The following is a 14,830-nucleotide window of genomic DNA, read 5'->3' as shown; positions in this document are numbered from 1 at the left end:
AGTACAACTGAGCACAGTTGTCAAAACGGTAAATGCTAAGCTATTGTAGGTTTGTGAAATATTAATCCTAAGAATGTGCTGATACTGACTCAACAGTGTTTACAAAAGGTCTATTCAGAATGATACAATGTGTAACAGCTTACCAGAAGAGTTGTATCTGTGAAGAGCTGTTATCCTTAAGCTCCATTTATCTGGGCTATCTATTTGACTTTAAGAGCATTCATAGTATCTCTTGCTCCAGTATTGAATTATGTCCAATTATGATGCATACATTTCTAGCAACTGCATATCAGCATTGTGCTAAAGTATACTACTTTGTGTGCAAGCCACAAAGTTACCAAACACATTGATTTAGTTGTGTATACATATGGCTAGACATTAGGAGGCCATTCCAGAAGTCACCACTTGATGATAATCTTTTAAACCAGGTGGCATTGCACATTTTGATAACACACTTGATAAAGTGAGTCATCACCAATGAGGGTTTTTAAAGTTGAGTTTACAATAGGAACCTGAATGGAAAAGAATAGCACATTCAGGCAAGTGTGGCAATGTTTTCATGATCTAACACAAACATAGCCATCTCTGGCATTCCTTCTATTGTTACAAAACAACGGTCACGACTGTGGTCTAGGGTGAAGAAAATTGGCACATCCATGCAACACTGCCCCTATCTGTGAACACAGGATCTACAAGCCATGCTCTTAAAGAAAACCTTTGATGACAGCTTGTGTTTTTAAAAGTAATTTTACATGATGTCTCATGCTGACACTGACAAGTTTTCAATCTATTCATCAGGCACTGGTGAGCTGCCTGGAACTTCTAGAAGATGAGAGTTTGGAGACGCGAGTGTGTGGATGCAAAGCACTTGCATGCCTGAGGGTCAGTAGCCACACTGCACTTCTTCCCTATATCCAACATGCACATCCAACTAACATGGCTACTAACAATATCCAAAATGTATTATGTTATACTGTACATTATGTAAAATGTTCAGATGCACATTTTACAGAGTTACCCTGTGGTATCTGTACATAAAAGAGCTTTCTTATGCGTACACATCTATGATGCTAATGGACCAGAGATGTGGCCATAGAACTTTTGTCACATTTGAGATTGTTAAATCTTTCAACCTTCACCTTTAACAAAAGCCAGCTCTCCTCATCCTGAAGCGGTTAATAAAGATTTGTAGATCCACAACATACATTTCCTTTGTAGGAAGGTAGAGTGAACCAATAGCGGGGACTAGCAAGCTTCCCAAGTACCTGCATGTAAACAAATGTTCTCTCTCCGACAGGCCAAAGAGAGCATCGACCAGCTGGTCTACCTGTGTCGCACTGACAAGGAAGATGTGAGGGATGCCGCCAAGCAAGCCCTGCTGGTGCTGGGTGAGTGAAAGATGAGAGCTGTGCAGAAGAGGGAAAGAGGCGATGAGATGAAATTGGAGGTAAAGGGGGACCCAAAGCAGCAGTGAGGATATGGGTCGAAGAAAAGTCATTTGAAGATGATGAACAGTGCTAGTTGCCTGTAATAAAAATCCAAAAGTGGTACATTGTTGCATAGTGCCTCTGAAAGTGAGTAGAACTGAATGGAGTGGAATAGAATGTTTATCTGATAATGGATAACAGAAGCATTTGGGGGAAGGGGAAGGAAAGCATGATCATAAGCTGTGAGGAACATATTTGATCAGTTTAATCTCTAAAGTAGCGCAGATGATGACATTTGACCTTTATCATTTGTAGGTGAGGAAGGCAAAATGGCCCACCGACATGTGGAGTCGTCGCAGGACGGAGTGGCCCGACTATTCGCCCCTGGCAGCATGGCCAGCACAGCGTTCTGATCCGGCAGGAAGCAGCCACGCCCTTAAATCTCCACAAACACACACACAACTGAACCATGTCAACTCAGCTGTGTCTGTCCAATGTTGCCAATTCAAAGAGACAGGTGATGACAGAAATCACTACACTGTAAATGTGTGGGTGAAAACAAGCTGACCCACAGCATGGACTTCACGCTGTAACTGTATCCTATTTTCTGACATGGGGTTGTAAGTGAGGCAGTCAAGATCAAGAGAGCACGGACACGGACATTAATTATTTACCCACCCACAAGCTGACGAGTAATCACAATTATAAATCTGTATATTATTCTGTAATAACATTTGTTACAAGGGGGAAGGTGTGATAACGGCAAAGTGTGATGAAGGAGGGTGAAATGTTGCGGAAAGCAGAAGAGGATGGAGGGTTTTGCTGCCTTAGTATTTGGCCCGATGGTGTTGCCTTTTTTCCAGAACATGGACACGTGATTTTAGAACAGCATCCAGACAAAAAGCTGGACTACCAGATGCAAGAGACGACAGTCTGGATGCCCGCTCGCAGATTGAGGGTGAAGCATATTGGGGGATAGGGTAGGAGTGTTATTGTTCACTTTGTCTTTTATTTGGGGAGGAGTGCACTTTCGAAATGGTTGACTTTTGAGGTGAGGACAAAATTACGACTGTGTGGAGTGCTTGGTGTGAGTGTTTGTTGAAGAATGTTAGTTGGTAATGCAAGAGGGGTGGTGTGATTGGTATCACTCCTTGGGGGTGGGGGGACTGGAGGGATGGAAACAACACCCCAGACCCCCCCTCCCTCAAACACACCTTAATAAAAGACCATTAGGACCTGGAGGGGGGAGGGACCACTAAAGCATCACAGTGCCATCATTCTATATTGTCAAATATGTATGCTTTAGAAGAAGAATCTATATGAATCTATATAAATATATATATATATATGAATATATTCAATTGGAAGAATATGTGTTTTCTAAATGTGTTGTAATTTTAGTTGAAATGTTTAAATACTCAGACTATATGCAGAACTATCAAGGGTGCCGAAGCCACAGTAACTTACAATACACTTGTTGATGACTCAAGCCACTGGCGTTTTACTGAAGATTATTTCTGCTGTAAAGGAGATGAAGCTTATGTTTTTTGTTTTGTTCTCAAATCAGAACTATTATTTTGTTGTAGAAATGTGTAAACTGTGGTGGACTTGGCCTTTTACAGAACAGGAACAGACAACCTCTTATGACCACATGATCTCTGGGTCGGCCCCTGCATGCACACCGAGAACCTCCAACTCGGGGCGTTCTCTGCCAAGATGACAGGACAGGGAGACGGGCTCTATGAGAGAGCCTGGAACTTTTTTATTTGCTATTTGATCCGCTACTTTTATTTTCCCCATTCTGTCAGACTTTCAAATGGGCGCTGAATAGCCTCTTTAATGAACAAGTGCCTCAAAGTAAGGGGAGGGGGGGGGGAAATGCTAAGACTTTATTTAAGAGTTAATGATTGCGGTGCAACATGACAAACTGCATCAAAGATTTCAGTATATTTTCCTTAAGACTCACAGATTGTGCAGCATTTAAGTGATTTTTTTTTTCTATAAAATGTATATTGTCTGACAAGAATCTTGCCTGACATCAAGTGTAAAGAAAACCATTAAAACACAATTTTAAAAAGATATTTGTCTAAGTCTGATTTTTTGCAAACAATAAATAAAAACCTATCTATAGGCCTAATAAATAATCAGTTAATATTTGTAAAACATTCTGAATCGTGGCTCCTATGAATAGCCTATAATACCTGACATATACAGCAGCCTCTATTTTTGAAATAAACAACGGCCTTCAACCAAAAGTGAAATCCAAATAGGCCTAGTAAATTTTGCATACATTAAGTTTTTATTTTGTCTTCAATCATGATGCCTATATTGAGCCTAGTCCTTTTCATGATCTGCCCGCATAAATCTGTCTGATGCAATGACTTCAGCTTATTTGATGGGCAGATAGATACGAAGACACACTAAAACGCGGCCACTGGCCCAAAACAGATCTTCCCCATGGCTGTTCCTACTCCCAGCGTTGGGCCATAAAGGTGCAATTCAAAAGTAGCGCCCCAAATGGCCAATCCCCACAATGCTGTGTTTACAGCCCTCCCCTTCGCCACCGCCCCCCTGCGTGCCGCGCAAGCGCATCCACCGCTTGAGGCCGCCATTTTGTGCGGAGCCTACTCTGCAAAAGCGGGAGAGGATTAAAACCACCGGAGGAGAAGGACGCATTTTTACACCATCTCGGACAGAAGAAAGAACAAACCCTGGGCTTTCTATCGAATTCAACGAGAGAATAAACAAGGGAACGCAGGTAAAACAGCACTACTTTCTAGAAAATGGGGGAGTTTTGCAGGAGCTTTAATCGGCCTCTAGGTGTCACGATGGGGCTCCCAGTCCAGGCGGCTGGCGGGGGGTGTTTGTCTCCCTCTATCGTTATCGAAAATTTAGCAAAAAACATTTATAACCCAGAAGTTCGGGGTAATGTCCACGTATTTAGTGTTATTTAACCCATATCAGTTGGCATTTCGGCGAGATTCGATATTTATCCACTTCGATGTTTGCTTGAATGTTTAGGCCAGGCGTCCATTTTCTTTTTCTTCTCTTTGTTTCCTGTCTTTCCCAGTGATAGAAACCCGCCGTTTCTACATCTAACGTTAGCAGTCCAACGTAAAGCTAGTTAGCTAACTTGGCTACTTAGCTAGGTTGCTAACAACTTATCCACCCAGGCAAGACTTTTAAAAAATACAACAAATGCGAACAATTTTATCAAAGTGAAACTAAATTTAAAACATCCACATAAATTGAGCACTCGCGAATGGTTAGTACAATAGGCCAACGGCCAGGTTAGCTTAGCCTGCTAGCTACTTAGCTGCCTCGGTAATTTGTTCGCGCCCCTCCTAACTGAGCAAATTCGATTCAAATGAGTCCTTCCTGGGTTCAGCGCTAACGTTAGCTAACAAGTAACTGACTTTGACCCAGTTCAACCAAGAAGTTCATAATGCATCAAAACGCCCACTCTATGTATTTAAATTATCCATTAAACACTTTTACAACAGATATTGCAGTTGGTATGCCGTCAAGAGACAAGTTGGACAGAATTTCGCGTTAACCTAAAAATGCTAACGTCAACCAGTTAGCATATTTTTCGTTGGCGCTAGCTTGTTGCGCAGCCCGAAATCAAACGAGGAAGATGCATAGCTAAATGACCTCGATGGCCATTTTCGTTAACTTGCTCAACACGCATTCCGCTCACTCACTTGCCCTGTCCGAAGCTAGCGATCTGTTTCCATTTGACCAGATAAAATTGCCGCAAACGATGAGCTCGGTGCAGATCACCGTGCCAGTGACCGCTCTTATTGAAAGACTACCTTAAGCAACAAACGAGGGAAAGGATAAAAACGGCGGAGAGCTCCCTCTACAACCCGGCTGGTAGTGGTACAAAAACACGATTAACCATCCACAAGAATCCACATGTCACTTAGAACGAAGTCAGCATATAGACTTGGGGTTTATACTATAATATGATTACATCTATACTTGATGGATTTATGGGTGTTTGGCATTTTTGCCGCAACGCCCAGAAACTCGGAAGTCAAAAAATATGGAGTTTTAGTTCAATATTACAAGTCGAAATGCAACGCGAGAAAGTAATAAAGTCCTATTAATTTTTTCCAGGGCTGATTGCGATGAACGTTTTTACATAACATTAGCTGATCATGGCGTTATATGCTTTGATGTTAAATCAAAGTGATGACGTTCAGAAGTGAAGGCCTAACACTTTTGTATTTCTTTCAGGTTGAGCTGTAGGTAGCAAAAAAGGAGAGGTGAGGCAGGTAGCTCATGCAGCGGAACCAGACTTGGAGAGAGAAGCAGGTGTAGACAGCAAAGATGAAGTACACATTTTTGGTGAAGGTAAAATGTATGTAAGGGAAAAGTAACGATGAAGAAGCACATCCTGTTCCTGTACAAGTCGGCATAATGTCTTTGATTGATGGGTGGCAGTGGGTAGTCAGTGTGGCATTTACACTAGCAGGTTGGTTGTAAATACACCAACTCTCTTTTAGAACAGGGTCACTACTTGTAGTTAGTTGGTCAGGAAACCAGTTGAATCAGAAACTCACTCGTCACCTGCACCCACAGGTATTACCCATGGAAGGGGGACCGACCGATGCGGTAGTGGAGGAGGCCGGTGACGCCTTTAAGGCCAAAGAGTGCAAAACCTACGTGCGGCGGCGCGAGGATGAAGACGTGGGTGCAGAGCTGCTGCAGGCGGCCGGCCTGGAGGCCGTGGATCAGTCCCAGGTGGAGGGCCACGAGCAGGCTGGCGCAGAGGCCCAGCTGGTGGAGGGGGTGGTGAACGTCAACAGTAGCGTGGAGATGATGGTCATGGACGGCCTGGACCCTACACTGCTCCAGATGAAGACCGAAGTGATGGACCCGGCGGCGGTCGGGGTGGCTGGCGCACCCCATGAGGCCACAGTGACCACGGTGGACGACACACAGATCATTACGCTGCAGGTGGTCAACATGGAGGAGCAACAGCTAGGCCTCGGGGAGCTGCAGCTGGTGCAAGTGCCCGTCTCAGCTGTGCCCGTCACCACGGCCACTGTGGAGGAGCTGCAGGGCACCCTGGTGGATGCCACCGCCATGCCCAAAGATGGAGAGCCTGTCATCTGCCACACCTTACCACTGCCTGAGGGATTCCAGGTTTGTTCACCATAGCCTATTCTAATGAGTGGCTGCCAAGAATAAATACATTGGTGTGTCACTGTTTCCCATAGGTATCATCACTGTCAACAGTTACAACACTGGCTATGTACTTAAGTTAGAACATGGTCAATTTTTAGCGAAAATTGAACAACTTTAATTGTTGGTCTTGTATCCTGTTTACATTTTAATTAAATTTATACTTTATGGTGTGTCTCTAGGTGGTGAAAGTCGGTGCTAATGGAGAGGTGGAGACCGTGGAGCAGGACGAGCTCCAACCACAGGAGGAACCTCAAGCCCAGGAGGAGGGCGTGGAGATGATCACTGAACCACAGAACGAGGACCCCACCTGGGCCAAAGACCCTGACTACCAGCCCCCAGCCAAGAAGACCAAGAAGAGCAAGAAGAGCAAGCTGCGCTACAACACGGAGGGGGAGAAGGACATGGACGTGTCTGTGTACGACTTTGAGGAGGAGCAGCAGGAGGGCCTGCTCTCTGAGGTCAATGCCGAGAAGGTGGTGGGCAACATGAAGCCACCAAAACCCACCAAAATCAAAAAGAAGGGTAAGTTTTAGTGGCATACTGTTTTAGGACGTGCTAAAGTAGAATGTGTAGCATAAATTGGGGAAGGCGCTGAGTAACTGAAATACTTCAGTTACTCAATACCCCCTTGACCGTAGTCAAACATGATGATGGGTCATTTTCTTATGAAAAGACTCCTGCCTAACCCAAATCTGACATGTAGGTGTGAAGAAAACATTCCAGTGCGAGCTGTGCAGCTACACCTGCCCCCGCCGCTCCAACCTGGACCGCCACATGAAGAGCCACACGGACGAGAGGCCCCACAAATGTCACCTGTGCGGCCGCGCCTTCAGGACAGTCACTCTGCTGAGAAACCACCTGAACACGCACACAGGTACGCTACGCATGCAGCCGTCATGACCTAAGATGAAAATGAAGATGTATACATTTTTATTATTTGTTTTCTTTCTTTTTTTTATTTTCAAGTCAGGTTGAGTTTGATGGCTCTTTGTGTTTTTCTTGAACAGGCACCAGACCACACAAGTGCACTGACTGTGACATGGCGTTTGTAACTAGTGGAGAGCTGGTTAGGCACCGACGTTACAAGCACACCCACGAGAAGCCCTTCAAGTGCTCTATGTGTGATTACGCCAGTGTGGAGGTGAGTTGTCATTCCTGTTGCATGCATTCATTCTTTCTTTCTTTCTTTCTTTCTTTCATGTATCCCTCTGTGATCTATTGTGTGATCTGATCTTGTCCCTGACGATTTGTTGGTGGTCCCACAGGTGAGTAAGCTGAAGCGCCACATCCGCTCCCACACCGGAGAGCGCCCCTTCCAGTGCAGCTTGTGCAGCTACGCCAGCAGAGACACATACAAGCTGAAGAGACACATGAGGACACACTCAGGTGAGCCCGTCAGCAGCACCAACTCTCGCTCTTCAACGTCGCTCTCTTTCTCTCTCGCTCACTCCAACTGTCTATCCTCTAACTTATAACTCTAAGTCTTTACTGTGAGACGGTCAGTAACAGGACCTCTCTCTGTCTTCACCATATCTCTCTGTATATCTGTCTTTCTGATGTTTTGTGTATCTCTTATCTCCTGTAATTAATTATTTCCTGTGAGTGGTATCTGACTGTCCTCTCCTCATCTGAACAGGGGAGAAACCCTATGAGTGTTACATCTGCCACGCTCGCTTTACCCAGAGTGGCACTATGAAGATGCACATCTTGCAGAAACACACTGAGAACGTGGCCAAGTTCCACTGCCCACACTGCGACACAGTCATTGCCCGCAAGAGTGACTTGGGTAAGACTTCACCATTCTTGTGCTTTTACTAGAATGCATAGTCATAGTTTATACTTCTGCTCATATTTTAATACACTTTTAGTGTAAATGCAGTAGTTTGTGTGCTGTAGCTGTTGGCTCAATCCACTCATTAATTACTGGTCAATGAAGGATTCCCTCTTGTTAGCCCTTTGGTCAATTACTTTGAGCACATTTCTCTCAGCTAACACACCTTTCCACCCCCTCAGGTGTTCATTTGCGTAAACAGCACTCGTACATCGAGCAGGGCCGGAAATGTCGCTACTGTGAGGCCGTCTTTCACGAGCGCTACGCCCTCATCCAGCACCAGAAGTCCCACAAGAACGAGAAGCGCTTCAAGTGCGACCAGTGCGATTACGCATGCCGACAGGTCAGATTTGCCCCCCCCCCCCCCCCCCCTCCACACTCAAATTCATACTGGATAGGAAGACACAAATACAGTATTGGTATTGATCTCACATTTGATATAGAAACTTACTCGTACTCTACTTGACATGTGAATTTAACTTGCGTTCTTTTGTGATCAGGAGCGTCACATGGTGATGCATAAGCGCACCCACACCGGTGAGAAGCCGTACGCCTGCAGCCACTGTGAGAAGACCTTCAGGCAGAAACAGCTGCTGGACATGCACTTCCGCCGCTACCACGACCCCAACTTTGTGCCCACCTCCTTTGTGTGCACCAAGTGTGGCAAGACTTTCACCCGCAGGGTAAGAATAGGACTCTCCTCCACTGACCAGTGTCATGGGTGGATTGATTGATTGATTACTTTGCCATTTGGATGGGTGTCTTGATATTGGGTGGGAGCGCTGGAAGTAATGAGTTCTTCTGTGAAATGTTTTTAGACACCCGTGTGTCAGAAGCCCATATAAGCAATCGCTTGATGTGTAAGAAGTTTGTTTAATAGGCAGGTATTACCCTGTTAGTATGACTGTATCTACTTCAGTCTTCTGGTAAGTGATCTATAGCTGAGTTAGCACACCGAGTCGTCATGTTGCCTGTCTCGTTCCAGAACACCATGGCCCGGCATGCAGAGAACTGCAATGGCCAGGACACCACCGATGGCGAAAACGGGGCTCCTCCTAGGAGAGGCCGTGGCAGGAAGAGGAAGATGCGCAGCAGGAAGGACGATGATGACAGTGGTGAGCGCTCTCTCTCTCTCTCCATTTCCACTGCATGACACGAATTACACATGAATGTTTTTACCCCATTCACTAGTTTCCTCAGTTTTACCAACAAGCCAGTGTTCTGCTTAAGATTATTGCCTTTGTTTGCATGTACCTCTTAGCTACGCATGGTGTCAAATGGCTTGCTGAAGCACATTTTTTCCTTAAGATATGCACCATGTGAACTTCTCCTGTAGCCACAACTGAAAGAAGGGCTTTTATGGGCTCTGTAGTCTTTACTAAGTCCTCATGTGACTTTGTGTGTCCCTCAGACGAGCATGGCGAACCCGATCTGGACGAAGACGACGACGACGATGATGATGAGGTGGAAGAGGAGGCTCTGGATGATATGGAGATGGAGGTGGAGCAGGCCCCACCCACCGTGCCCATCCCAGCACCCGCCTCCCCACCCGTCAAGAGGAAACGCGGCAGGCCCCCCAAGAACGCTCCCAAGCCCTCCCCCACCCCCACCAAAGCACCCGCAGGTAAATCACACCTACATGAGGGCATAGTTGTGTTCGTAAACAAATTGTTTCAAACCGTTTCAACTGTTGTTGGCCCAATGCGACTCTTTTTAGTTATGTTTTTTAAGGTTGTTTTTAACCATTAAATGAAGTTCCCACTTTGCCGTTTGATTGATGGGACTTCCAGTGGTCTTATTGAAAACTCTGGGGTTTGTCTTCCAGCAGCAGCAGCCATCATCCAGGTGGAGGATGAGAGCACGGGGGCCATAGAGAACATCATCGTGAAGAAGGAGCCCGAAGGAGGAGAGGCGGCGGCCGTGGCGGCAGCAGCTGCTGCGGCGGTGGATGCCCCCGCAGCCGAGGTGCAGGCCGAAGAGGGCGCCGTGGAAACAGTGCAGCTGTCGGTTTCGGAAGCAGCACCCAACGGGGACCTGACCCCAGAGATGATTCTGAGCATGATGGACCGGTGATGTGTGGTGGCAGGGACACGCGTGGTGGCGCAATATGGCGCAGCACACACACATGCAGTGTGCACACACACAAACAAACACAAATACACTTGTTCTAACACACAGAGAAATAAACACACTGACGCCTCTCCCCCTATTCCTGCTTCTCTGTCGCCTTGCCTCATCCCCTCCCCGCCCCAGAACTCCTCAGTCCCACCCTGCACGGCTGTCGGACTTCATGTACCACTTCTACCACTTTGACCTTCACTGTTCCGTTTCATTTTCCTTTTGTTTTTGCAGCCTAAGCTGTGCACAAACTTTTTTTTTTTTGTCTTTTTTTTTATTTTTCTCTCCATATTTACTGTTGAGTTTCCAGCAGCTGTCCTGGACTTGTGTGTTTCAGCACCTCTGCATGAAACAACCTTCCCTTCCTCCAACCCAGTTTCATTCATTCAGTTTCCATTGGATCTATTAGCTTTTCTTCTGTGTGCCATTTTGTGCATGGGGAACGATGTATGCAGAGAGTAGGTTTGTAGGTGTATATGTATGTGTGTGTGTGTGTGTGTGTGTGTGCGCGCGCCTGTGAGTATGTGTTTTTGAGGGGTCAAGAGACAGCACACCCATCCAGACTAGTGTGTCCCACGCGTTTAGGATTTATTTTTGTCTTTGACTAACAAAACCCTTGCTGTGACATTGCCTTGACATCGATGAGTTGGTCACGGCTAGGATAAGACCTTTCCTGTGACTACTGTAAATGATGGGCCTGTAACCCTACCCTTTCACTGATCACCACCTTTTAACATTTAACAATGTAACAACTTTTATCCACTGCATACATAAAGCTTCAGTGTTTCTGTTTGTTTTCCCCCCCACCACTCATGTAAGTTGAATATGGGCTTTGCTGAGGTGGCTAGGCAACCATCAGACAACCATGCCAGGAACAGTGGCATCCATTCATCCATCCATTTAAGTTTTTAAAAGACCTGCAGTTTGATGCGTTGTACAAAAATAGAAGAGGGTAATGTTGGCTAGTTTGCTTGTAAATATTTTTATTTTCTGTTTTATTATGAGCGTTTTAATCTTTTTTTCTAGTGATTCGGTGACCTTGAATGCTGGCAGCGGGTGGGACAGTGGCGTTTTAACAGTGGCGTTTAGACTATTGGAGAACGTACCGAGAACGTTGAAACTCTTCCACGGTTTCTATAATAACTAATGAAAAAAATAATAAAAAAAGAAGAAAAACAGAATGCTTTAGATGAATCATGTAGGCAAGCGTGGCTCTTTCACTCGTCCTTTCTTTCTGTCCTTTGTAGCTTGAAAACTCGTCACATGTACTTAACTCTGCATTCTCAGAAAGCATCAGGCCTTGCGCGACCCAACCTCGCCACCCTTTTATTGTCCACCTTTTATGTGTCTAGAGAGAATCAACACGATCGCCGCTTTGCGAGAAGCAGTCTGCGGTGTTGGTTTGTTTGCGTTTCTTTTTTTTTAACTCCTCCTCAAGGACGAAAAGGGACACGGTTGAGCAGAGTCACTTGCATCTCAAGAAAACATCCTGTGTTTTAATTGTACGGACGGACGGTCTTGTAGAACCAGCTCCAGGTCTTAAATGTAAATTAAATTCTGTTCATGTTTGTGACGAAGGATTTTTTTTTTTTTTTTTTCTAAGAGATTGAATGGGAAGTTGTGAGCAGATGTCTCCTAACCCTGCGCTAGATCGTGATCTGTTTCTTGTCAGGACTACGTTTGTTATGGGTAAAGTTGCTTTGAGAAGGAGACATTGTGGACAACCATGGGATGTTTGAATGAAAGGAGTGCTTTTGGGGGAAGAATGACTAAAGTTTTGTCACTCTTTTTGGTAACATAAAAAAAGATTGGAAACTATGTCCTCTATCCGAACATTTCTGCTGAATTCAAAATGAAGTTTCCTCCTACATGTAATTGCATTTAAACTGCTTTTCTTTTTTTTTTTTCTTTGTTTTGTTAAGCTCTTAAAATTATAGGTTGATGCATTTTGTACTTAGCTGTACTGTGTGAATTTTACAACGGTCAGAAAAACCAACAATATAAAGACATTTATTAGGATTGGGAGGGTCTGAGGGCCGAGAAGAATGGTGGTGTGGAGAATGTATTGCTGTACAGCTAATAAAAAAGAAACTATTGGCCTAGTCTGGTGTGCTGCTCTGTTTTCTTTAACACAGTGATGCTACAAGAGTCCTGAAAACATTTGCAATGAAGTTTTCTTATTAGTGAAGAAAAGTGAGAGCTGTGAGGAACCATTCCCTTAATGATTCACTTCTTGTTTACACAGACTTTTGAGCTCAACCTCCACACATGATTTTACATCGTCATTATACAAGGCTCGAGTTGACCACTATTTGTTCTGCTTCACAACTCCACTCAATACTTCACAATATGGGGAAAAACTGCTTCCCATTGGCATGTTTAATGTGTGCACACATGTATGTAAGGCAGTTTCTTTTCTGAATGGTGAGTTCCCTCTTGTCAGTTGCCTTTGATACAGCAGTTGGTTGATGCATAGGTTGCATTCCCCCCCCTGCAGCACACTGGTGTCCCAAGTCCAGCTGTGTTGAAATGTCTACTACTAATACAAGCTGTATCCAAATTACTTGATGTACCTTACTTATTTGTGGATTGAGACATTTGACACTTTATTTTAAGGTTTTTTGAAAATCATGTTGCAAAGTTCTTTTTGGGCCTTTTAGTTTGCATAGAGATTGTTGCAGTGTTTCACCACCAGATGGAGGTCAACTCTAAAAGAGATGAACTGCCTAATCTCATTATTCAGACCAACCTGTCACCCTTGAGTTCTGTTGGTGGTTTGTTCCATTATCTTGGCATGTTACGAACTTGTTTCTTTCGTGGTGTCTCAAGGCGTTGGGATGTTATATAGATCTAGATATAGCCTACATGCATGTATGTTCTATAGTTTATGGAATTTATGGAAGCACATATATAATGCAAATGCTTTATAATGCATGCCATTTGACATACCCATTTTAATATCCCTGTGTTTGCATATCCTTACATGCAAATGATACACCATACATTGACTTATTTATGGCGGCCCACCACACAATGATTTTCCAGGTTGTACTACATTGTGCTTAAATCTGGTTATAACCACGCTGTGCTAATTTGTTAAAAACTTGCATTCAAGTTAATTCTGCAAACTTACCACCACAAATAGAATTTAATTCTGTGGGAAACACTGATACATGAATAATGAATGGGTTTTGCATACATGTCATTTTGGAAGTATAGGCTATACTGTAGCCTATACACATGAGTCGATTTAATATATTTATCGATAACATTTGTTAACGAAACGTTTGTGTGGTTATATACCATACATAAAAGGGAAAATTGAGACAATCTTTTAGCAGAGAATGATTGAGTAAAATGAAATGTGTGGTTACTAGAAATACAGTTGAAAAGGATGTGCATACCACCCTAAGAGATTGTATCTTCTCAGAAGCTTCTCTGTCACGACTGTCATTACCAGGTATTCTGTTAAAAGTACTATCTAATGACTTTCCCACATGCTGACGTGCCCACATTTCTTACTACTGTCATAAATTCCACTCAATTGATTGCAGCATCACATATCAAGTGGTGGCCTTATCAGAAGTGTGGTTTTACAATTTACATTTACAATTTTCAATCTTTGCCTAACGATACTTTTCGTAGACACATTTTTCTCTCTCACTGCCAAATATGATTCAAAAGGTATTTAGGTTAGCAAGTGACCACATTGTATTTGCTCAGTATGCAAGAGCCATAATATATACTGTGAGAACTAAACCTGGGAAGCTGCTTTTGACTGCTGTGCCGCTCAGCTCATCAAAGGTCCTTCAACTGCCAGTTTCAAATCTCGACTTAAACCCAACTGTTCTCAGATCCTTTTTGTTAACTGTTTGGATGCACTTCTTGATTTAAAATAATGCCACTTTTTGCAAGAGCAGGATGCAGTAAGAAACAATGAAATGTTTTTTTTCCTCCTTATCACAACCTCAGGTGAACCCCTCTGACCAAATATCCTATCACCATTTCCAAAATCTGGTCCTTGCGAGCCCCTTACAGTAGGTGTTATCATGACGGACACCTCTGTTCCAAGTTTTGCCAGGTGAAACAGCTACGGTGGCTTTTCACAGAGGAAGCTGACGCGGTCGTCTTCACAGAAGCCTGTGTGCGGGGGTGTCTCTTGAATCACTGGCTCTTACGTGTAAGCTAAAGGTGAGGCCTATACTGTGTCACTTCCTGTGTCAGGCCCTCTTGCAAACTGTGGTTTCCCTCTGAGCGC

The 14,830-nt window shown here is 44.2% G+C and overlaps 2 protein-coding genes across 7 annotated transcripts in view; both read left to right on the top strand.

Annotated features, from left to right (window-relative positions):
• ripor1 (RHO family interacting cell polarization regulator 1) overlaps positions 1–3,506 on the top strand; it is a 72,376-nt gene extending 68,870 nt beyond the window's left edge. For all 4 annotated transcript variants that reach the window (XM_042108736.1, XM_042108735.1, XM_042108733.1 and 1 more), the window contains exons 20-22: positions 799–882; positions 1,298–1,388; positions 1,743–3,506. In XM_042108736.1, the coding sequence (XP_041964670.1) occupies positions 799–882; positions 1,298–1,388; positions 1,743–1,840 (273 nt within the window). In that variant the 3' untranslated portion in view covers positions 1,841–3,506. The remainder of the gene's footprint in view (positions 1–798; positions 883–1,297; positions 1,389–1,742) is intronic.
• Positions 3,507–3,969: 463 nt separating this feature from the next.
• On the top strand, positions 3,970–12,674 carry ctcf (CCCTC-binding factor (zinc finger protein)). Of its 3 annotated transcripts, none has more exons than XM_042108768.1 (13): positions 4,004–4,185; positions 5,670–5,786; positions 6,015–6,581; positions 6,803–7,145; positions 7,327–7,497; positions 7,631–7,764; positions 7,889–8,009; positions 8,260–8,409; positions 8,637–8,797; positions 8,955–9,137; positions 9,440–9,569; positions 9,866–10,078; positions 10,283–12,674. In XM_042108768.1, the coding sequence occupies exons 2-13, from the start codon at positions 5,763–5,765 to the stop codon at positions 10,525–10,527; spliced, it is 2,442 nt and encodes an 813-aa protein (XP_041964702.1). In that variant the 5' UTR covers positions 4,004–4,185; positions 5,670–5,762; the 3' UTR covers positions 10,528–12,674. The 3 variants fall into 3 exon arrangements, with proteins under 3 accessions (XP_041964703.1, XP_041964702.1, XP_041964701.1); XM_042108767.1 differs by having other exon boundaries at positions 4,005–4,185; positions 10,280–12,674; XM_042108769.1 differs by lacking the exon at positions 5,670–5,786 and having other exon boundaries at positions 3,970–4,185; positions 10,280–12,674.
• Positions 12,675–14,830: the final 2,156 nt, after the last annotated feature.

This window comes from Alosa sapidissima, chromosome 11 (assembly GCF_018492685.1).
Source record: "Alosa sapidissima isolate fAloSap1 chromosome 11, fAloSap1.pri, whole genome shotgun sequence".
Classification (NCBI taxonomy): Eukaryota; Metazoa; Chordata; class Actinopteri; order Clupeiformes; family Clupeidae; genus Alosa; species Alosa sapidissima.
This window is presented reverse-complemented; position numbering and strand designations above follow the sequence as displayed.